This window comes from Malus domestica, chromosome 03, assembly GCF_042453785.1.
Source record: "Malus domestica chromosome 03, GDT2T_hap1".
NCBI classification, from domain to species: domain Eukaryota; kingdom Viridiplantae; phylum Streptophyta; class Magnoliopsida; order Rosales; family Rosaceae; genus Malus; species Malus domestica.
Window position 1 is genome coordinate 37,287,772 of NC_091663.1, and position 22,198 is coordinate 37,309,969.

At 38.9% G+C, this 22,198-nt stretch overlaps 3 protein-coding genes across 4 annotated transcripts; 2 read left to right on the top strand and 1 right to left on the bottom strand.

Moving 5' to 3' along the window:
- Positions 1–6,342: 6,342 nt before the first annotated feature.
- Positions 6,343–10,567, top strand: LOC103432618 (uncharacterized). 2 transcript variants are annotated; one of them, XM_070818540.1, is made up of 7 exons: positions 6,343–6,954; positions 7,660–8,423; positions 8,840–9,476; positions 9,563–9,663; positions 9,776–9,865; positions 9,963–10,090; positions 10,174–10,567. In XM_070818540.1, exons 2-7 carry the CDS (start codon positions 7,764–7,766, stop codon positions 10,316–10,318), a joined length of 1,761 nt encoding a protein of 586 aa, XP_070674641.1. In that variant the 5' UTR covers positions 6,343–6,954; positions 7,660–7,763; the 3' UTR covers positions 10,319–10,567. The 2 variants fall into 2 exon arrangements, with proteins under 2 accessions (XP_070674641.1, XP_070674642.1); XM_070818541.1 differs by having other exon boundaries at positions 8,843–9,476.
- Positions 10,568–11,552: 985 nt separating this feature from the next.
- On the top strand, positions 11,553–14,626 carry LOC103432617 (ATP-dependent Clp protease proteolytic subunit 5, chloroplastic-like). The gene is made up of 9 exons (XM_008370814.4): positions 11,553–11,873; positions 12,265–12,381; positions 12,487–12,601; positions 12,707–12,799; positions 12,990–13,035; positions 13,137–13,209; positions 13,608–13,642; positions 13,742–13,830; positions 14,173–14,626. Exons 1-9 carry the CDS (start codon positions 11,740–11,742, stop codon positions 14,410–14,412), a joined length of 942 nt encoding a protein of 313 aa, XP_008369036.1. The 5' UTR covers positions 11,553–11,739; the 3' UTR covers positions 14,413–14,626.
- A 5,103-nt stretch (positions 14,627–19,729) lies between these two features.
- On the bottom strand, positions 19,730–21,499 carry LOC103432616 (probable WRKY transcription factor 65). Its single transcript, XM_029100444.2, has 4 exons — positions 21,464–21,499; positions 21,121–21,277; positions 20,806–20,946; positions 19,730–20,414 (listed from the first exon to the last, which is right to left on the bottom strand). Exons 2-4 carry the CDS (start codon positions 21,198–21,200, stop codon positions 19,823–19,825), a joined length of 813 nt encoding a protein of 270 aa, XP_028956277.2. The 5' UTR covers positions 21,201–21,277; positions 21,464–21,499; the 3' UTR covers positions 19,730–19,822.
- Between the last annotated feature and the right edge of the window lie 699 nt (positions 21,500–22,198).

The window sequence follows — 22,198 nt, forward strand, 5'->3', positions numbered from 1 at the left end:
GGTTGCCGACACGAGTGAAAGAATAGTACCTCTACAGGTATAAGGGACCTCCTATAACTGTCTACCTTCACCTTCCATAGCAAGACAGACATACAGAGCCTTTCTTCATCTCAAAAAATGCTTTCCCAACGAATCCTCTCGAGTCATTCAGTGTTCCTTATTCCTTGGGGTACCTCTGCAAGCCAATGACTCCAAAGCAAAAGCATCTCATATCACCAGGGTAGAAAGCAAGAGTATCTCATATCATGCACTCTCCCTGTCATTTCCTTTGTCCTTGTTCCTACCTACAAAGACAAGGATAAAGAAAACAATATGCCGGAACTTCCACTCAAACTCGGGTAAGGAACTGACTGCTTGGAACCCTTCCCTGATTGCCTACCTAGCACTGCTCTCGAGTACTCGCCTTCCACTGCTGCTGTACTTTCAAAGAAGCTGCCACATCTGCCTGGAGGACAGATAAGGCAAGTGAAAATGATACCTTGCAGCATGTGGAGACAAGGTGCAGAAGGAACAAGCAGAGAAAAATGCGGTCTGCACGGTTAACTCAGCAGAATGAGTCCGAACTGAGGAACTCGAAAAGCTGCCACATCTGTCTGAAGAAACAAGCAGAGAAGAATGCAGCATGCACAGTCAACTTAGCAGAAAGAGTCTGAGATGAAGAACTCGAGAAGATGCCGCATCTGCCTGAGGACGGTGAACTCGTTTTGACCCTCAAATTCTTGGGTCGACTTACTAGGCGTTGTGGGCTGCACGTGCCGATTCACCACCCTTGAATCAAGTCCTTAAAGACCAAGTCACCAACTGGAAGAAGAGCCCATCAATCTTGAAGATCATACCGTTGACCAAACTGCTCAGGTGTGAATTAGAAAGATTGAACAAAGCAACAAGTCGTCACCTTCACCTCGTGCCTGCTTGCCATGTGTTCGAGTCAACCTTCAAGAATCAAGCCTCGACGGCCCTTGAAGAAGTTTCCAACCAAATTCAAGATCAAGCCTCGACGGCCATCGAGGAAATCACAAGTCCGATTCAAGATCAAGTGTCTACCACCCTTGAATCAAAACCTAGTTCAAGAATAAGCTATGGAAAATCAACAATTGGAGGAATCCAGAAAATCCTCCAACCCAGTTCAAGATCAAAGCTGTGGAAAGTCAACAAGCGCAACAAAATACGTGCCGATTCACCCACTACCAAAGCCAAAGATCATCTACCACATGAAGCTCCTTGTGGTCCAATTTCAACCTTCAAGATCAAGCCTCGACGACCCTTGAAGAAATCTCAAGCCCAATTCAAGATCAAGCCTCAACGGCCCTTGAAGAAATCTCCAGCCCAATTCAAGATCAAGCCTCGACGGCCCTTGGATCGACATCTACATTAAGGGACTTCAAAACGCATCTCCTACACGTGACAAGCACATGTATACGACGCGCCTTGAAGTGGGGGCATTTGTAGACATCGAAATTTCGGTAAATAAATGTTGACCGATAAATCAAAGTGTCAACGCTCATGTATTACATAAATTTTACACGTAGCGTGTGACTCAACGAAAATTGAAATGAGTTGGAAAAGTCATCAAATAGGACACGTGTCAACACCTGGCAGAAACGACTTATTTCATCTGGAATATTATATTCAAAATTAGGCCTTGGAAAATTCTATAAATACAAGCCCAATTTCATTCATTTGAGGAGGGAACCAATTGATATTACACCTTGAAGCTCTGAAGCTCTGAAACTCCGAAGCTCTCAAGCATCCAGGTTCCCGAAGAATCAAGAAAGTGTTCTTCGTTCTTCGTTCATCACTCTTTCAAGATCAAGCCCCGACGGCCCTTGAAGAAAGCACCATCGTTCATCATCCGTTCATCCAAGATCAAGCCCCAACGGCCTTTTGGATCAACAAACGTCGACAAATCCACACATCCAACCGTTCTTCAAGATCAAGCCCAAAAGCCCTTGAAGATCCGTTCATCACTGTTCTTCAAAGATCAAGCCCAAACGCCCTTGAAGATCCGCTCATCACCGTTATTCAAGATCAAGCCTCAAACAGCCCTTGAAGAAACATTCATCCTCAAGATCAAGCCCCAACGGCTCCTTGAAGATCCGCTCAAATCCAACTTCAAAGATCAAGCCCACGGCCCTTTGAAGAAACTTCCAACTGTTCATCCAAGATCAAGCCTTGACGGCCCTTGGATCAACAAAATACCCATAAATCAACACCTTACGGAGATCGAATCAGAGGATCAAATTTGAGAGAGATTGTAACCCAAAATCATCAAATACTTAATATTTGTTTGTGCGCGTTTGTTCTTGTCTCTTTCGTTTCGGGAATTTTCCTTGTTTACAAAAACTAAAAAGAAAATTGGTACAAATTAAGAATGGTTTGCAAATTAAAAATGGGTACAAACTAAAAATAAAAATATATGATAAAAAATTTAGCCATAAATATAAATATACTAATTGTAACATTTTTAACACTAAATGAATATTTTTAGGTAAAAATATTTTATTATTAAAATAATTAATGATGTTATTAATATCCAAGTACCTTGGGCAAAAATTGAAAATGAATAATGTGTAGCTTAATTTCTCCTATATACATCCATCACATCAGGTGAACCATCACACGTAGTTAATAAATTTGAAACCCTAGCTAACTAATCTTCCATTCTCTCTCTTTCCCAATCACAATTCCGAAAAAAGAAAAGCATCAAACTTGCTCGACAAGTTAACAATGGCCGGTTACGATGATGACGTGGATTTTAGGTTCAAGCGAGCGGATCAAGAACGCATCAACTTCTTCCTCTACCGGAAGGTTGTTCTCCGACAGCCACTACTGCCGCGACATGTTGGCTTCGTGCATGAGATTGATTTCTTAGGAGACCACCAGCCCTGGGAGATTTGGGATGCCTGCGGAGGACCTCACCCCTACGGCAAAGAAATCTACTTCTTCTGCAAGCTCAAGAAATTATCAAAATCCGGCGTACGCCTGCGTCCGGAGAATTTTGGAACGGCAAATAACAGTTTATCATCATGATGAAAACCCTAATAATAAGCGGATTATCGGTCGAAAAAAAAAAGTTTATGTCCATGAAGGGTCGGAGCACCATCACGATTGGTATTTGGAAACGTACACTCTTGCTAGCATTCCTGATGATGATCAACCAGTAGCAGCGATTTGCCGACTTAGAAAGCATTACCACAAGAGAAAACGTTATACACCCCGAAAGAAATCGAAAGAGAATCAGCGGCTGAAAAGAAAGAGATCGAGGGAGAATCAACGGACAATTGATGCAAACAGAAGGGTAAAATTATCTACACAATTAGAAATGTGACAACAACCAGAACTAGGGCAAACATTAGAATTAGGGCAACCAGAGCAACAAAGCTGCTCAAGTAATTTAACTACTGATGAGAAGTTGAACATAAACGACGGGGTTGCAACTATTGGTTATGATCAATGTCATAGTTTTTGTGTCCCGACGACGTGTGAGATTAATGCTTCTTATTATAATTATGATCACTATGGGGCTACTAATAGCAATTGGAAAGAGTACTCAATTTATACACGAGCCGCGGGGGCCGCCGGTGGACGTCAACGTGGATGAGTATTTAATGAGAAGCCTAGATGCCGAAAACCAAATGCTGCCGCAGCTGCCGCCTGAGATCGCTGAATATAATTATGAAAACCAAATACCGCCGCTGGCGTTGCCAACTTCTGGGATGGATTATGGTGATCATGGACTCGTGGGAGCTAGTAATCCAAGTCCTTTTGGGATTTGGTCCGAATCGTTGGATGAGCTATTCATGAGCCAACATCGATTATCATCACATCATTATTTACATATCCAATAGCTAATTATATTACTAATTAAGATTTGGATGCAGTGCAGAAGTTGGCAGTTTAATCAATGTTTGTTTACTTCCTTGACTATTCTTTAATTTCTAGTTAGTTGATGATTGCAAATTCCTCGGGGATTTACTCTTGGACCATCTTTGATTGCACTGATACATGAGTCGCAATGTATCAATAAGAAACAAGTATTTTAATGGACACTTAATTAATAATCCAATCATCTACAACCATATCATTTGGTTTGCAAATTTAGTTTAAAAAATTTGATATCCCTAACATTATCCATTATTTAACGATCCATGCAATTACAAATTTAATAATATTTGTTCAATTTCCAATGAAGTGTCAATGTTGTGGCCTATAGACTAACCAAGTTTGGGCTCTAGTTCAAGAATCTGATTTTGTTTTGGTTCGATCATCCTCCGGATATTATCCGAGATGCTCAAATTGTAATATCGCCTCAAAAAATTATTTGTTGAATCTATGAGGAGGTGATTCGGGCAGTATGGCTGTTTTTAAGGATAAAACACAATGTTTATTATATGGTCCATATGATCTGCCTCTGGCCATGTAGAGTAGGGCAGTTCATGTAGAATAAAACACAACGTAGTAGCACATTCTGTTTGACCCGGGAGCCAATAATATGATGTTGCCTCATGTGGTACTAGAGTTGCATAGTAACGAGAATTAGTTTGACATCAAAGTATGGCGGGATGCTCATATATGTATTTACTTACACATATGAAATAAAATTAATATGCATCCTACATTACAATTCATAAACTAATACATAAAAGATCATTAATTATATTGATTAGGGAGTAGTTCATCACACATCCTATTCACGTACGTTCTCTATATAATTCAGTATCTCCAATTTGGAATTTCACTAGTTTCAAGTAAGAGCATTTTTAATGGGCTCCCTATATGAGCTCCTAACTAGAATTTAGGGAGGATAAAAAAAAATCAACTTGAATCATAACCTATCAACCTCTTAAAGTAGGGATTAATCTGGGAGCTCCTAAATATAAGGAGAGAGATGTGAGTTCCTAGCGACTTTTTATAATTAATGCTAACTGTTTTAATATTTTTTTAAATAGATAATTAGTTCTTATTTGTTGATTATTGATCATAGACATTACGAGTTTTTAAAGTAGAAAGTAATAGTATGGTTGGGCATGAGCTTATTTTTTGTTGCGATGATCCCTCTTCTCCCCCTGGACCCTCCCTATTGACAACGTTGATGGTTTTTGGAAGGGCTCTGTTTCAGGAGTAGGAGTTATTATCTGCAATCCAAGAGGGTCCTTAATTTGTGGCCAGACTCTTGACTTGTCCGACGCTGAAAGAAGTGGAGGCAAAGATTATTTTAACTGGTATGAAATTAGCTTTGGAGCCAAATTTGGAACATATTGTTATAGAGGATGACTCTAAGGTGATGATTGATGCTATCAAATATAGAGGAATTAAGAGGTCTTGGAGAATTTTTCTCATTGCTATCGTTATTTGTCAGAAGGTGAGTCTGTGTCATTCAATCACTTGGAAGTGGTTTTTGAGATCTTTCAATCGAGCAGCCCATGCCGCTGTAGCCTTAGCCAATTCGAGGGTGCGCTTTATGAGTTGAGCAACTATGCCTCCTCCCTCGCTGGTGATGGTCCTCTCTCATGATGGACTACTACTCTGTTCTCCAATTTTGTAATTTTTTAGGAGAGATGTTTCCTTTTCTTCTCTCATTTTTTTGGTATGCCTATTTTTGGTGGCATTTGCCTCTTCTTTCTAGGTTATTTTTTAGGAACTTTAACAAAAACTCCTGGTACTGTTTACTTTAACAAAAAATCATATTTTTACATTAAAAAGTCAATCTTAGTACTATTCAATTTACCATTTATTTTATCATTTTCGTTAAAACTCAAAGTTTTCAAACTATTTTCATTATTTTTCTTTCTTCTTTTTAGGTAGCACTTTTCCCCTTCGTTGCGTGGGGCTGAGAGTCGTAGTGCGACTTCTGCTTGTATTTCTGTTTACTGGTTTCAATATATTAACTATCTTTCCCAAAAAATAAAAAAAAGCAGATCATAAAAGTACAAGTTTTGGATTTATATTAGAGTAATAATGCTATTTATACCATATTTTTATATCATATTTTCATATCATCCTAAATGGCATTTGATGTGGACAACCACATCATTTGAATTAATCAGATTTTTAAATTTAATTCATTATTTAATAAACTAATAATTAAGAAAAACTAGTTAATTAAATGATGATTGTGATATACGAGATGTATTTTTAATTCATTTCCTTGGGTTTTGTAAAATTTTCAAATGATGTAGCTATCTACGTAAGATCAGATGATATCTAAAGTAGTATAAAAATATAATAAAAAAATATGGTATGAATAACACTACTCTTTAAATACTAGAAAAAGGAAAAGGTCAACGTCTAAGTCCTCGCGTGAGTAAATAATATAATAGAAAATGACTCTCACTAACACAAGCCGACAGTGCGCAGGATAGTAAACCTGCGCATAGACTTGCAGCACAAGAGGGAGGGAGGGAAAATAAGAAGAGGAAAGAAGGAGGATTGAGTTGGAAGCGAGCGAGTCAAGCGAGTCGGCCGATTCGGAGACGAAACAAGAAAATAAAAAGGTCACAGGCAGAGGGGAATTTCGGGGAAAAAAAAAACTTGGGCTTTTGGGTCGTGGAATTAGCAAAATGGTGAACACGAAGATAATTAGGCAACCAAGCCAGCCCCCCCCTTCTCTCCTCTCTTCTCCTTTACCTCTCTCTCCACCACCCTCCTTCCTCTCTCTTCTTTCTCTCTCCTCATCACATTACCCTAAAATCTCCAGCTCTCACTCTATCACTTTGTTCCCTTTCTCTAACCCTAGCTCCTCCACCGCGTCTCTCTCTATCCGAACCAGACACCCACCGCATTCTTTTTCTACTCTCCCCACCCCAATTCGTCATTCTCTCCCTGCTTCTCTCTTCCTCTATTTCTCTATTCTCTCTGCTGTGTCTACTTGGGTTGTTATTCTCTGCGGCGGGTTTCAATTGTTTTCGCTGCGGCGGCTTTGGGCGGTACCCCAATTGGGTTCGATTTGCGAAGGTATTGGATTGGTGTATCGGTTGTGTTTACGTTGATTTTGTTAGGTTTTTCTAACTGGGTATTTCGACTTCAATCTGTTATATGTGGGTTTTTGGGTGAGTGTTTGTTTATGGTGTTCAATTTATTTCTGATGAGTGATGAGTGTGTGCCATTGTTCTTGTCTTGATTGTGTTCTGAATTGGTGTATTTTTTAGGTTTGGAGGTATGCAATTTTGGTTGGGTTGCTTTTAATTTCGTAAATTCGTGGACTTTATTTCATATTGCTTCTAAATTCTGCTACTTTCTGTGAATGGTTGGTTGATTTGGGGTTTTCGTTCTAGCATCTTAATGGAATTAGTTGAGTTTTTGCTATATCCCACTCTGTTTTTTTTTTTTTTAGGTTGTAGTTTTTGTAATGCTCGTTATATCGTGTGTGAATGTCATCGGTTTGATTGCTATTGTTTTTGTTGGTTATCTGTTAACTACTCGGATTCTGGGTTTTCACCTGCGCATATGATCAGCTACCAATGCCAATTTGTGTTGTTGTCAACCTTAGTCACTTTCCGTTCCTAATTGAATGTCATGGTTTAACTCTCTGTTTGTAGTTGTTCTCCCTGGTGTCATATTATGAGTGCTTTACACCCTTCTCCTTTGTGCTGTTGTGTTACTGATGGCATATGATTTTCTTGTTTGCAATTAAATATGTTTCCTTTTGTTTTTGGGTAGGATTTTTGGCTTCGCTGGAGTACCTCGTTGGCGTTTTATTTTTCTTATTTCATGTTTTGATAAGTAGTGCCATCAGAAGAACTGAGTTGTAACAAGATTGTCTCATGGAAGACTGGGGCAATAATCATAGATTGGACAGTATAAGCAGTGCTGTAAGAAAGAAGAGAAGTCAAACGTTTCGTCGACCTCGACCTGATTCATATACTGAACTCCATGATGAGTCACCGTTGTCATCAACTACACCTTCGGATGATCAGAGCAAGGTCTCTAGTGATGAGAATGCAGGTTGTGATGCCAATTCAAAGAGAAAAGAATTAAGTCTTAATGAATGTATGGCCAGGGGTTCTTCTGCAGCAGGTAATGGCGAAAAACCTCACAAAATGGATAGTAAGGGTGGAGGATGTAATTCGTTTTACAAGAATGAGCCAGGACGGAATGAGAGCAATAACAAGCGTTCTAGCGAAGGTTGCCTTGCCCCTGCTAATTGGAAGAGCTCAAGCTTAATGAAAGATGATTTGATAACGGAGTCAATAAGTGCTGGTGCATTTAATGGGAGGAATGGTGAAAGTCCAAGTACTAGGTTGTCAGGGTTAGATGGATTTGGAAATGAGAACAAGGTTAAAAAGGTTAAGCTCAAGGTTGGTGGTGTCACACGTACAATTCAGGCCAACTCTACATTGAATGGTACAACGGAGGGTGGGTCTACCACAAAGACTGCTCGATTGTCAGATGTGTCTAGACCACGGCAAAAGCAAAATCTTATGGTAATAAACTATTGCTCTTCTTAGCTTGAATCAAGGACTCAGTATATCCCCCAATTATACCAAGAGGATCTTAAAGTTTTTAGATCTTGCTTCATATTACTCGATTTATGCTTAATTGCTTATGCATTTGTGTTATGGGCCCTTGATGTCTTAGTTTGTTAAAAAAATTTAAACTTTGAGTATACTTATTAAAAAGAATGTCAATTTGTGTTTAACATTTGTGGTAATCAACTTGCTTGTTTATTTGATCGAGAGCAGACAGTCTGCTAGTTACCACACAGATCGTGTTAATTAGATAAATGGAAATTTGGAATCTTTTTATGTATGGAAATTAATCTTTTGCATTTATGTTTGCATATGAACATAATAAATGGTTAGTCTATTACGATCTTTTCATTAAACAAATTTTTTCATAGCAGGAAAATTCGGATGATAATCATTCTCCTTCGGATAAGAAGCAAGGGTTAAAAGGAATTCCATGGAAGGATTTCTCAAGAAGTGGTATTAGTCTCGGGAGGGATAATTGTTCAATGGGCAGGACAGCGGGAAAGAATACCTATGGTAAGGAAGGCGATAGATCTGAACCAGTTCGTAAGAGCAAGCGAGTGCCTAAGAGGCGCATTCTTGATGGAGATTTTGGAGATGAAGAAGAGGATGATGAGATTCGGTATCTGGAGAAACTCAAAATATCAAAGGTTGCTGCAGTGTATGGAGACGACGACGATGAATCAAGCAGGAAGCACAGAAAACTTTCTGCAGTTTCCAACATTGATAATGCCAGTGCATCAAGGTTGGATAAAGACCTTAAAAGGAAGTCGAGAGCTGATAGAGTATCTGGCGACACTGATTATGAGGAAGAACAAGGTTCATTATCTGATGGCGAGCTTGAAGGTAAAAAGAAACAGAAGAAGGAAGCTTTTGACTCTTCGGTGGATGGTAAGAAAGAAGTGATTCTCACAACTCGTCAAAGGACCCTTCAGTCAAGCAAAGATGCCACCCCTGGTTCATGCTTAATTGAGTTTCCAAACGGATTACCACCTGCACCATCTAGAAGTGAGCTTTTCCGCCATAATTTCGTACACTTTGAATTACTGTAGTTAATTGTAATATTTACAAGTTATTGTTTTGGTTGACCACAGAGCAAAAGGAGAAACTTACAGATGTGGAGCAGCAACTGAAGAAAGCTGAGGCTGCTCAGAGACGAAGAATGCAGGTTGAGAAGGCTACTAGGGAATCAGAGGTATGTTTGTTATTTGCCTTTTATTTTCATCATGTCCATTAGTTTCTTCGGAGCTCTAGAACTGGAAATCGGACTTATTTATTTAGTTATTTATTGTTATTGAATTATGTAGGCTGAGGCTATTAGAAAAATTCTCGGTCAAGATTCCAGCAGGAAGAAGCGTGAAGACAAGATAAAGAAGCGACAAGAAGAAATTGCACAGGTATTGAAATCTATGAGATGATCTCCCTCCCTTCCTCTTTCTCTGTTTCCGTAAAATGCTAGCAGTTCGGGCTTAGCACTCATTGTACTTTATGCAGGAGAGGGCTGCTAACGCCTTGACACTTCCGCGAAACACCATCAGAACAGTGATGGGCCCAGCGGGTACTGTAGTTACATTCTCTAACGATATGGGTCTCCCCAGTTTGTTTGACCCAAAACCCTGCAGGTAGTTACTTTTCTTGCAAATTTTACCCTGTATCTATGGTTGTTTCCTGATAGTGTCTAACATCTTGTGGTATGGAAATTCAGCTATCCAACTCAGCGTGAGAATTGCGCGGGTCCCTCGTGTATCAATCCATACAAGTATAGGGATTCTAAGTCACAGCTTCCTCTTTGCAGTCTTAAGTGCTACAAGGCAATCCAGGAAAAGACAGCGGTGGGAACTACGTGCTAACGTCTGGAAACAATCTTGGACTTGCCTTGAAGCCGCGTCTAGCAGAGCGAAGCAACATTCCATTCTTTTCAACGGCATCTTTTCGCATTGGCGGGGATGCTGATGATTCTACACACAGTAGTTGATAACTAATAAGTACGTATTTAGGAGATTTGTGGGAGAACATTTTGAAGTCAAGAGTAGAGATGTTTATACAAGTGCAGATTGTTTATCCGTCGCAATATATAAAATAATCCCCTTCCATCTCAATGGTATTTCCACTTGAGCATTTTGGTGCGCTTTGGGAAAGTTACATTTACGTACTCTAGCTGGTTTCAAACAATCCTTGCAATCTTCGAATCTTCCAATCCAGGCCATAGCAAATTGACTGCAGACCGCGTCTTGAGCAATATTTCAAGAAGGTTTTCTGAGATGCAATTTAAAGGTTTCTGGACTTGCTCGTAACTACATTTGACTGCAAATTTTAAAAATGCTTATGCGTCGTATAAGCACTTTCTGGAGGAGAATCTGTTTATGTGCTTCGGAAAGACTTCCAAGTACTTTTCTTAGCAATTGGAAGTTTATAAAGGAGGAGAGTTCTGTGTCTTCCTATTTCTCTCCTCTCTCATCCTCTCCTGTTTGTTGTGTAATGCATGCGAGGATTGTTGAACAAATTGATGAGAAGGACGATGTAATTCAAGAATCACTCCAAGCTCTGAGATCTTCGAGATAGCTGTCAAGTTCTGCTACGACGTCAAGATCAACCTGAGGGGCCAACCATGAATGACGTGTAGGAAGAGGGTAAATGGTGGTGTGGACATGAGTGGAGAAGACGAAGACCTTTTGAAAAAAATCAATAAAAAATAAATAAAATGAAGCTTACTAAATATGTGGCACAACTTTAAACTATCAAATTTCTTTTGTACGATCTAGATTAAAAGGAGGAGATGTGAGGGAAGAGAAATAGAAGGGGCGAGAATCCAAGTTCTTTAATAAAATATAGATGTTTATAAAATCATAATAAAAGCACTTCAAACATAAGTGATTATGAGTAGCTCTTAATTAAACTAGTTTAAAATATGAAAAAAGTTGGACCAATTTCAAACATAAAATCTTAAAATGCTTTTGTGCCCAAGTTGCAGCATTTTCGTCGTGGAATTCCAAAGTCCAAACTATGAGTATGAGCTCTACATCTAAATGGGCCCATGATATTTGGGCTTTGAAGGAGAAGTAGGCCCAACAAAATGAAAGAATCGGGTGGAAGATAATTACAGAATGGAAGGTGGTAAGGGGTTGCTTGCTCCAACACTCCAGACTCCTCCACTCCTTGTGCAGACTGCCGCCGTGTGAGCTTCATTTTCTTTATTTTTAGCAGATAAGGCGCCAAACAATTCAACTTCTTCGTTTCTTCCCCAATAATTTACACTCCGAGCAGCACACAAATGGCGCAGACCTCCGTTTCCACCTCCGCCTCTGCCTCCGCTCTCAGATTCAACTCCCTCGTCTTCGCCCCAAACCCTAGCTCTTCTCCCCAACCGCAGACCCTTTCTCTCCCCTTCCACCGCTTTGCTTCAAGGTCATTTATGTTCAAATTTACTCTCTCTATTTCAATATTTTTTTTTTTTTTTACCTTGGTAGAACTACTTGGATTGGCTAAGGTAATAAATTACATGTTCTGTAATTCGAAAAAATAAAGGAAGGAAAACCCAGAAATCTTTAGCTAATTGGTGAGAATTTGATGGGGATAATTGGAAGTAATCCTACGATTTGTATTTGTGTGTGACTTGTTCAGGTTAGGCTCGCTGGATGGTTCATGCATAGAATTAGCAAACATATGGGATTCAAAGATTTGAATTTCTGCTAAACCCATTTCTTTATAATTCTCTGCTTGGTTCGCAGAAATTAATTTGGAAATTTTGGCGAATGTTACCGTAAAGGAAGGCTTTTTCCATTTGGAAATTTTGCAGGAATTTGAAAAATTTAGTTGGGAGCAGCAAAAGGAGTTCTCCAGTGAAAGCTATCTACTCTGGTGAATTTTGGACACCGGCGGAAAGGAATTCCCGTCAAGGAATTTGGTCCATAAGGTGGGTTCAGTGTTGATTAGTGCCTGCGTGAATAATATTTACTCGGACACTAAATCTTTTGCATATTTTTCAGTTGTTTACGTCACTATGAATTTGATGTTGTAGGGAGGATGTCCAAGTTCCATCTTCGCCATACTTCCCTGCATATGCACAGGGACAGGGCCCACCCCCCATGGTGCAAGAACGCTTTCAAAGCGTTATTAGTCAGCTTTTCCAATATGTAAGGAGTAGCTATTTGTGTTTTTCTTCCTGTTAAATTTGGTGAGTTTTGCATCGCTTTTTAGTTTCTTATAATTAATGCTTTTCTTGTTTATATGACTGTCAGAGAATAATACGTTGTGGGGGAGCTGTTGATGATGATATGGCAAACATAATTGTTGCTCAACTTCTTTACCTTGATGCTGTTGATCCTCAGAAGGTCTGTACTATTCTATTTCTGCTCCTCGTTTATAGACTTATAGTTCCTCTCTCTCTCTCTCTCTCTCTCTCTCTCTTCTCTCTCTCACTCTCTCTCTCTCTCTCTATTGCATGTTTCTTGCAGTGATTTTTGGAATTGTAAAGTATTTTTCAATTGATTGATCAGTTAGTCTCTTCTGATTTCTGAACAGGATATTGTCATGTATGTAAATTCACCAGGAGGATCTGTTACTGCTGGTACGATCTATCTTACGAACTTGTCTGCCTCTGTTTACAGTTTTTTGTTCATAAGGCAATTGTTAAATGTTACTTGAATAACTAGCTCTTTATCTGCTTAGGTATGGCCATTTTTGACACAATGAGGCATATCCGACCTGATGTCTCCACTGTTTGCGTTGGACTTGCTGCTAGGTAGATGCCTCTATAATATACTCTTCTCTTCCCCATTTACTACTTATGAATCTTTTAAGTGAGTGTCAGTACGGGTCTAGTGTTAGCTTATATTGATACAGATAGTAGCTTTGGGGATGAAATTCTAAACACAAATGAGGGGTGTTTTATTCATTATTCTTCTGGGTGTATGAGTTGAGATGCTGAGGCATATTTAAGCTTTAGTTTGTGAAAAGATATCATTTGTTAATGCTTATAAGTACGTAATTTCTTAATATCAGCTACGTATTCAGAATTTGAGCGGTTTATTGATGGCAAGATTTCTTACTTGTTGGTTGTTGCTAATGTTAGCATCCAAAAGAAAATGTCTGTTACCAAGCACCAGCAATTGATATATGTATTTGCTTTTAAATAAACAGTATGGGAGCTTTCCTGCTTAGCGCTGGTACCAAGGGTAAGCAATTCCTGTAGACCTGTGGTTTGTATAATTTGTGGTTTTGTGTCCTAAAGTTTGCTAAATATTTTTCCTTTTTGCTGCATTAATTCACTGAAGGAAAAAGATACAGCTTGCCAAATTCGAGGATAATGATCCATCAGCCTCTTGGTGGAGCTCAAGGTGGGCAAACTGACATCGATATTCAGGTATGTTATTTGTTTCCCGTTTTGAAACCTCTCTCTGTGTCAACCGAACGCCAAAAAGGACAAACCTCTGTCCTTATATTATCGTGGGACCTCATGTTACTTTAGCAATCACATCTTGGTTAATGTTTTATTACTTGTCATCATGCCTGTCTATTTTTGTACTAAAACCTTTATATATTAAAGTAGAACTCTCGATGTCTTGAAAATTTTAACCCGCCATTAGGAAAGATTAGATTTTAAAGATTTCTTGAAGGCTTTTGGTCTGCTATTTTCTTGATGGGGTTGGTGCACCTTGTTTTAAACCCACGATTAAATCTCTAAATAGTTGACATTACTGTGCAGGCAAATGAGATGCTACACCATAAGGCAAACTTGAATGGCTATCTCTCGTACCACACTGGTCAAAGTCTTGAAAAGATCAACCAAGACACAGATCGCGATTTCTTCATGAGTGCGAAGGAAGCCGAAGAATACGGGCTTATAGATGGTGTTATATCGAATCCTCTCAAAGCTTTCCAACCTTTGGCAGCCGCAACAGCGAGTGGAGATGAACCTGCTGAGCAGACTGTTGCGGAGAGTTAAAGGGGAATCTAGAGTCCGAACTTGTTGGTTTGTTGCGAGTAACGACATGGATATGTTGTAGAGTTGGATGGCGAGGAGAGTGATCTTTACTGGGGTTCATTTTTAATGCTGAATGATGTTAATATCCGTCAATCAGCGTAGAGAAACATTAGTATTGCTGTTGATTTTCTCTGAACTAATCATTGAATCGTGAAAGAATAGAAATTTCGATTAATTTGGGTTTTCATAGTCATACTCGTACATTGTCAATTTGAACTTCCTCATTACATCTCCAGAAATTCTTGTACTAGGATCGGGTGGACTAAGCTCACCATGAAATGAGCCCTACCACTAGGCCTCATGGGATACAAACCCCAGAGCAAGGGTTTCACTCCTTTGTTTGTGCGTTTGATAGTCTCTCTAGCTTCGACTCTCGGATACAAGAATTCTTCCTATCTTGTTTTACGATGGTGGTGAACTTGGTTAACGTTGGTAAATTTGAGTGGTAAAAAAACAAAGATACTGATTGATGATATTTAGAAACGCCAAATGGATATTTTTTGGTCGAATAAAAACACCTAATGATGATTGGCATCTTGAAAGCTTGAATGACAAACACGGCACGTGACTTGCATGCATGGTCCAGAGGCGGATACTTGTTCTTATAGTTTGGTCTTCGGCTTTTTGTAAAAGGGGTCTGCAACCATATCACACCAGAAAACAAATAAAACATTAATTTAAAAAAAAAATATTATTATTAAAAAGAAAATTCGAAACTATTATATTAACCAAATTAACGACGCACAACTCTCTGAAAAGAATCTGGATCTTCGTCGGATCCTTTTTGTGAGGATCCTAGATATTCGTCAATCTTGTTCGTTTATCATACATCGTACGGTTAGAAGTTATTTTAAATATTTTTATTTAAAATTAAACACAAACAGTACTTGACAAAAAATAACTGCACGATGTACAATGAACGGACACGATTCACGAATTTTCAGAATCATCACCAAAGATCCAAAGAGGATCATGTTGGCTCTGAAAAAGCAGGACGGACAGAAAAGAGAAACACCCAACACCACGTCATCCCCAAAAGATGTCGGATGAACACTTGTGCTGTTGTGCACCTCGTGCCACCTTCGATTAACTTATAAATAGCCCGTTAATGTGTAGAGAAAGAAATTTAACTATACCAACACAATCACGTATTGTTATGTGTTTTGATTTATCTGCATGAAGTGTGTGATTGACTTAGATAACAATCGTCACGGGATGCATTCCAGGTAATTGTCATGATGGCGGTTTCCATGTTGATTAAGTAGCGTCATGTGTTTTATTTTTTTGCATGAGACTGTGTAATTGAATGAGATATCGTTATTATGGCAATCCAGTACCGTGAAAGCCATTTTCTAACTAATGACGATATGCATGTGTTTCGACTTTCACACAAGACAATGTGTAAGTGATTGAAATATCATTTCACCGTGACACTCCAAATGCATGCAAATTCTTTTGGCCAAATTGGATTAATCATCCTCGTGGTCATAGGATACTTGCGTGATGACCCCTGTGGTAAAAAAAAATTATGAATTAAACCCCTGTGGTCAACACCGTTAGCAAATTTAGCCCATAAATAAAGTTTATGTTAAAGATCTGTTAAATGTTGGATAGAATTGTATTTTCATGTCCACTAACAAAAAAACTATCCTAGCATTGCTGATAAACTACACCCCTACATCTTTTATCGATCAACAACGTGAACTCTAGTACCATCGATGGTCGCCGCTTCTCTCAATCTTTTCCTCTTCTCTCTCTCTTTCTCCTGTGTCTCCTTGGTTCCCTCTCTCATCTTTCTCATCTTACTCATGGCACAATCCCTGAATACAAATCAACATTCAATTTTGCAAACAAATTAACTCTTTCGATCTCCTTTCTACTGTTTTTGCAATGAACACTTTGTGAACTTTGTTGTAGTTCTATGCGGAGGATTTGATTTTTCCCAAAATTTGACTGATTAAAATTTGTAGTATTTCTAATGCTTCTGCACATTTGGTAGGATAATGCTCAAAATGCTTGCAATCAAAATAATCAAAAACCACAAACCCAAAAAGCACCAAAGGTATAAAAGGTAAGGACTAAGAAGGAACAAAAACTCCCGCTGCCAAGTTGATGAAGAAGTCTCCATGGAAGAGATTAAGAACTCTACTGAGCTCCCATATAAGGAGGGAGACGGAGAGGTTAGACCAAATCCAACGTCGATAGAGAACCAAACTCTGAGAATGCGGCAATGGGTTTTGTTGAAATGGAAGTGGGATTGATTGAAATCCTAGAACTTGAAGTCCTAGTAGCAACAAGATTTGGGAATTTTGTTCGTGCTTTGGAATTGGGAACGTCATGAGGGTTTTAGCTAAGCTATTAGCATGCTACCAACTATGAAATGACCATCTTATCCTCACATATGAGACTCACGTGCATGCTACTAACGGAGGAATGACGAAAGTTTTAATTTTGGGTATAAATCCTAATAGACTTAGACCACAGGTTTAAATCCAATTTTTTTATTTATCATAAGGGCTATTTTCTGAATACCTTATGATCACGTGGACCATTTATCCGATTAGGCCAATTCTTTTCGACTGTGTATGTGTGTATTAGAATGATAGTGTTGAAGAACCTACCACCACCCACTCTTCACCCCCATTCATTAACTTTCTGCTCATTAGTCATGAGCAAGGAAGAAAATATCGGTAATATCGGAAATATCGGTAGTCCGAAAACATGGAAATATCGATGGAAATATCGGGATAATATCGATATCGATAAAAATTACATGGAAACCACGGAAATTGTAAGAAAAACTTGGAAATTTTTATTGAAACTTTGCAGGATGTTTATTTAGTCAATTATCTATTAGTTTATCATAAAAAATTGGAAGGAAATGCATTGCATGATGGATTTAACATTATCAAGTTGATTATATATCGAGCTGGCAAACATTGTGAGTGTAGAAAATATGTAGTAATTAATGAAAAAAGTTTAAACACACCATAATTATTTATATATAATGAATTAGTACAATATTTTACACTTTATACATTGTACCATTCCTAAAAGATGTAAAAGTTGAATTATTTACCATGCTTTTCTTTTCTCACACCGTCACACACCACCTACACACACACGCCACCGACACACACACACGCACACACAGGGATCACACACGCCACCACACACGCACACACGACTTGTCTCTGGATCCTTCTCTCTTCTCCCTTTCCCTTCTCCCACAAACACACACAGAGATCGACAGATCTCTCGAATTCTCGATCCTTCTCTCTTCTCCCTTCTCCCATACACACGCACAGAGACCTTTCTCGATCCTTCTTCCACATGGCATTCTCCTCCTCCCTCGACTTCCTCCTCGTTCGCGTATTCCGCCTCGTTGGCGAACCCAGGAACTCTGAGTTCTCTTGATCCTTCTCCGCCTTCCTCATCGATCCCACCGATAACAACCCCACCTCTGTCGTTGACTCCAGCGACGACCACCATGACCCCCAATCGCCCCCAAACCCCAACCTCAACCTCCACAACAACCACCCATTCTCCTCATCCCCCCGAAGATTGCCCCGCCGGCGCCGCGCTCGCCTTCGTCTCTGTTCCACGTCTGCTTCAACCCAAGACCACGCCTGCTTCGCCGTGGGGACAAACCACGAGTTGTGGATCTACAACTGCGAGCTCGATCCGTTCTGGAGTTGTGGATCTACGCCTGCTTCAACCCAAGAGCTGCTTCAATCCGTTCTGCGAGCTTTTTCGCCGCGACTTCGACAACGGCGGGGGAATCGGCGTCGTTGAGGCGCAGATCTTGGGTTTGAGCATGGATTGCAGAGAGATCTGGGCAGCTAGGGGGACGACGCAGCCGAGGCTGCCTTTCCGACGACGGATCCACGACGACTTTTTCGATAATATTGAAAATATCGCGATATTATCGATAATATCGCGATATTTTGACGATAATGAGACGGATATGTGGAAAAATATCGGAGCCTCTGAAAAATGATAATATCGGCAAAATATCGCCGATATTATCGATATTTAATACCATGGGTCCAACTGATTAGGACTATTATTATTTTTTTAAATATATTTTAATAAAAAAGAAAAAAATGTTAGGGGTGGTTTGGGAGTGAGGTGCCTAAAAAAAAGCACCTATGAAAAAAAAGCTATAAGGGTTTTAGGTGTTTGGTAAACTGAAAAAAAAGGGCTTATTTTGGAAGCTGTTGTGAGAATAAGCTAAAATCAAAGGAAAAAGCTGAAGCTGATATTTGCAGCTTTGGAAAACTGGTTTTTTTCAAAGAACACAGAGGTACAGTGCTCATTTAATGAAAAGACCCACTATCAGACTGCTTTTTTTTTTTTTTTTTTTTTTTTTCCAAAAGCACTTTTACAAAAAAGTTTACCAAACACTCTGCTGATTTATTTCACAGCCGCTTATTCTCACAGCAGCTTTTTTTCAAAGCACAGCAATACCAAACCAGCCCTTAAGCTGTTATAATAGAGAAAGGATCCTCTCCATATCCTTTTTGTGAGGATCTCGAGAATCTTCTAATCACATTCGTTCATTATACATCATGTGATCAATTTTTATTAGGTATTATTTATATTTAATTTTAAATAAAAAAAATTTACAATAATTTCTGACTGCACGATGTATGATGAACGGATGTGATTGGAGGATTCCCAAAATCCTCACAAAGAGGATCCAGCGAGGATCCTCTCTCGTTATAATAGGGTTCAACTTCAAGTGGGAAATTTGGGTCTTTCTTAATACCAAAATGATGAGTTTGATTTATCTGAAAAATTCTTTGTGATACAAACTTTTTTATAATGAATTTACAAATAGAGATTTAAAAGAATAAATATATTATCAACATTTTTATCGAAAAAGGTGTAAAAATACGACAATCGGTAAGTTTAGTAGCACTTTTTTCTTTTTTGAGAAACCTCAATCTTACTAGAGATATTTTATTGATAATGGAAAAAATATTACACCGTAGACAGACTTTATCCTTCATAACACAAAGACAATAAAAAGCAACACTCATTATTATAACTTGATAAAGATTTTACCAATTGGATTCTTGGGGGATACATTCTTGGGGTTTTGGGACCGCTTCAGACCGTATCACATTCACTGGTGTTATTACAAACAGGTAAACCCATCATGAGTGATGACAAGGTGATCCAACTTTCTCATTTTGTGAACCCAAAAATATATGTAAAAAAATTTGTAAAAGATGCCAACAAGAAACAACCGCTGGTAGTGGGCTGTGTGGGATGGACAAGAACTAGAAGGTGACATATATTACATATATTTTAGGTACATTGTTCTAAAAACACTAAAACCAAACACTTCGAATTTTCACATGGATCAAGAAGGGACAGAGGGAATCCTTTCAAGTCCAAAGGAAAGATTGTTAGTCCTCCTCATGAAGCTTGGGAAGGATGAAAATGTGGGTAGTTCTTCAAGCTCATCAAAGAAGTCATTGTTTTCTTCTGATAATTTGGGTGTTGAGAAGCTCATCATCTGAGAATATGATAGTGATAGTGGCTCTTGTTTTTCATCCAACAGGAACTCAAAACTCGTGTCGTGAGCAATAAAAATGTGTTCTTCTTCTTGCGAAAATCTGATTGGGGACTCGATGTAGTGGAAGTGTTCTTCCAATTTTCGATGTTCTTGTTCTTGTTCTTGCTTTTGATCTTGCTTTTGATCCTGTTCTTGTTCTTGTTCTTGTTCTTGTTCCTGTTCCTGTTCCTGTTCTTGTTCCTGTTCCTGTTCTTGTTCATGTTCCTGCTTTTGATCATGTTCTTGTTGGGTGGTGGAGATCACATTCAAATCAGGAGGACCTGAATGATTGTGGCTACAAGTGTAGGTGATTATAAGTACTGAAGCATCAGTTTTGCTTCTCTCTACTTGTTTTTTTGCCAAGCAACCTTTCGATGTACTGCAACGGTAGTATCCCCTGCATCATCGGGTGGTTGCTCGGTCAGTCATGAAGCAACCATCAACAAAAATACCAACAAATCTGAAACATTGTACGAACTTTGAAATCCCACCATATGCCAACCAAAGCTTGCAAATTCTTGATAAAATATGATCATAGATGGCAACATGCATGAGTACAAATAATCAAGGGTAGTGGTCTTTAAACCCCGTTTTCTCCTTTTGCACTCCTCCTCTCATTTTTGGTCATTGATCTTCCTCTGATGCGTCGGCAAAATAACAGGGGAGTTTGAAATAACTTCCTATATAATAAATTCACTTTTCCTATGGGGACTTCAAATTTAACTAAAGAAATTAAAAAATAAAATGTGAGAACAATTGATCATGAGCCAAAGAGAAAAATATAAAACCTTGGATAAGGAGATCCTTTGATGGGTTTTTGGCCATATTTCCTCCATGACCAAAGATCAAAAGGCGGCCCTTCATTCTTTAGCTTCCCAGCATTAGCTCCTATCTTCACTGTCACAACAGTCTTCTCATGAGCCACCTTCCTACAACAATACAAGAACATACATGTGTTTAAAACAAAAATAATAAAAGTACCTGTACAAGTTTTAGATGAAATTTAAAGCCAGTGATTTTCACGCTCCTAGTTTCTCCTTCCGCACTTCTCCCCTTGTTTCAGTACATCGTTTCTTGTTTGATTTAGGTAGATATGTATATACCTCCTTTTGGATGACTGAGTTTCTGGCCTTAGCTCCTTTGAAACATCTGAGTCGGGTTCTGGAGAGAGGGTTTCATCCATGCTCCCACCCTTGGTGATGTTCTATCTTCTTCTTTTTTCTGGGGAGGGAGGGAAGGAAGTTGCAGAAGCAAATGACACTAAAAAAGAAGGAAGAAATGGACCAAGATGAGACAGAGGAGTTGTCCAGTTGGTTAAGAGAGAGAAAGAGAAGAGAGAGAGGAAAGCAAAGGAGGAGGAGGATAAGCTCAGAGATGACAAAAACCCCTCCAAGTTGCTTTCTCTCTTTCTTTTCACTCATTTAATATAAAGTTATGAACACTTACTATATGCACTGCACGTATCACCAGCCCCCCCCCCTCTTTCTCTCCCTTTCTTTCTATTAGTAGCCCCACCCCACCACACATCCAATATTTTATAGCCCCACCCATTAGAGCCATGCAAAAGGATATTTTCCATAGCCAGCATGAACATGTTGGCCCCATGCACCTTTTAATGCTGTAGAAATACAGCGGATGGATTTGGAAATTATATGTAACAAGTAATCTAACATCCAATATCCACGGAGAATTCAAAAATGTGTATTAGGTTAATTGACAGTGACTTAAACCAAGTTCTAACTTCTCCCTCTTAAATAAGAGTAGCTCGTAAAACATATTGGGCCTAACAAATTGAGAAATTGTAGAGGCAATTGTATGTAACCATTTTTTTATGGAGGTATTGGTATTATCCCCTCTGAAACTCTTTTATTGGTGTAATGGATCATTGACATTATCTCGTTTCAAAGAGTTAAGGTTTGAGAGGCATGCAAAATAAGGTGCATATTTTCGGATTTTGTTTTAGATGTTGAGGGCAAATTCTCTCTTCTAACTCTGCACACTCAAGCAACCCAAAGTTGATATACACTAGAGAGACAAAAGATGTACCAAGATGAAAATCCAAAATTCCTTTCTTAGCTACAAATCCATCCAACCAAGCTGAAACAACTTATTGCATTCCGAGTGCAACAATCAATTTCTATGTTTTGCACACAAAAGTTCGAAAATATGTGCTATACCCAG

Coding starts and splice junctions, on each gene's coding strand:
- LOC103432618 (XM_070818540.1), top strand. CDS start 7,764: ATGGAAGACTGGGGCAATAATCATAGATTGGACAGTATAAGCAGTGCT. Junction 8,424..8,839: donor GGCAAAAGCAAAATCTTATG/GTAATAAACTAT, acceptor ATTTTTTCATAG/CAGGAAAATTCGGATGATAA. Junction 10,091..10,173: donor TTTGACCCAAAACCCTGCAG/GTAGTTACTTTT, acceptor ATGGAAATTCAG/CTATCCAACTCAGCGTGAGA.
- LOC103432617 (XM_008370814.4), top strand. CDS start 11,740: ATGGCGCAGACCTCCGTTTCCACCTCCGCCTCTGCCTCCGCTCTCAGA. Junction 12,800..12,989: donor ATGCTGTTGATCCTCAGAAG/GTCTGTACTATT, acceptor ATTTCTGAACAG/GATATTGTCATGTATGTAAA. Junction 13,210..13,607: donor TGCGTTGGACTTGCTGCTAG/GTAGATGCCTCT, acceptor TTAAATAAACAG/TATGGGAGCTTTCCTGCTTA.
- LOC103432616 (XM_029100444.2), bottom strand. CDS start 21,200: ATGGATGAAACCCTCTCTCCAGAACCCGACTCAGATGTTTCAAAGGAG. Junction 20,947..21,120: donor ACTCAGTCATCCAAAAGGAG/GTATATACATAT, acceptor GTATTGTTGTAG/GAAGGTGGCTCATGAGAAGA. Junction 20,415..20,805: donor AAAGGATCTCCTTATCCAAG/GTTTTATATTTT, acceptor CCGATGATGCAG/GGGATACTACCGTTGCAGTA.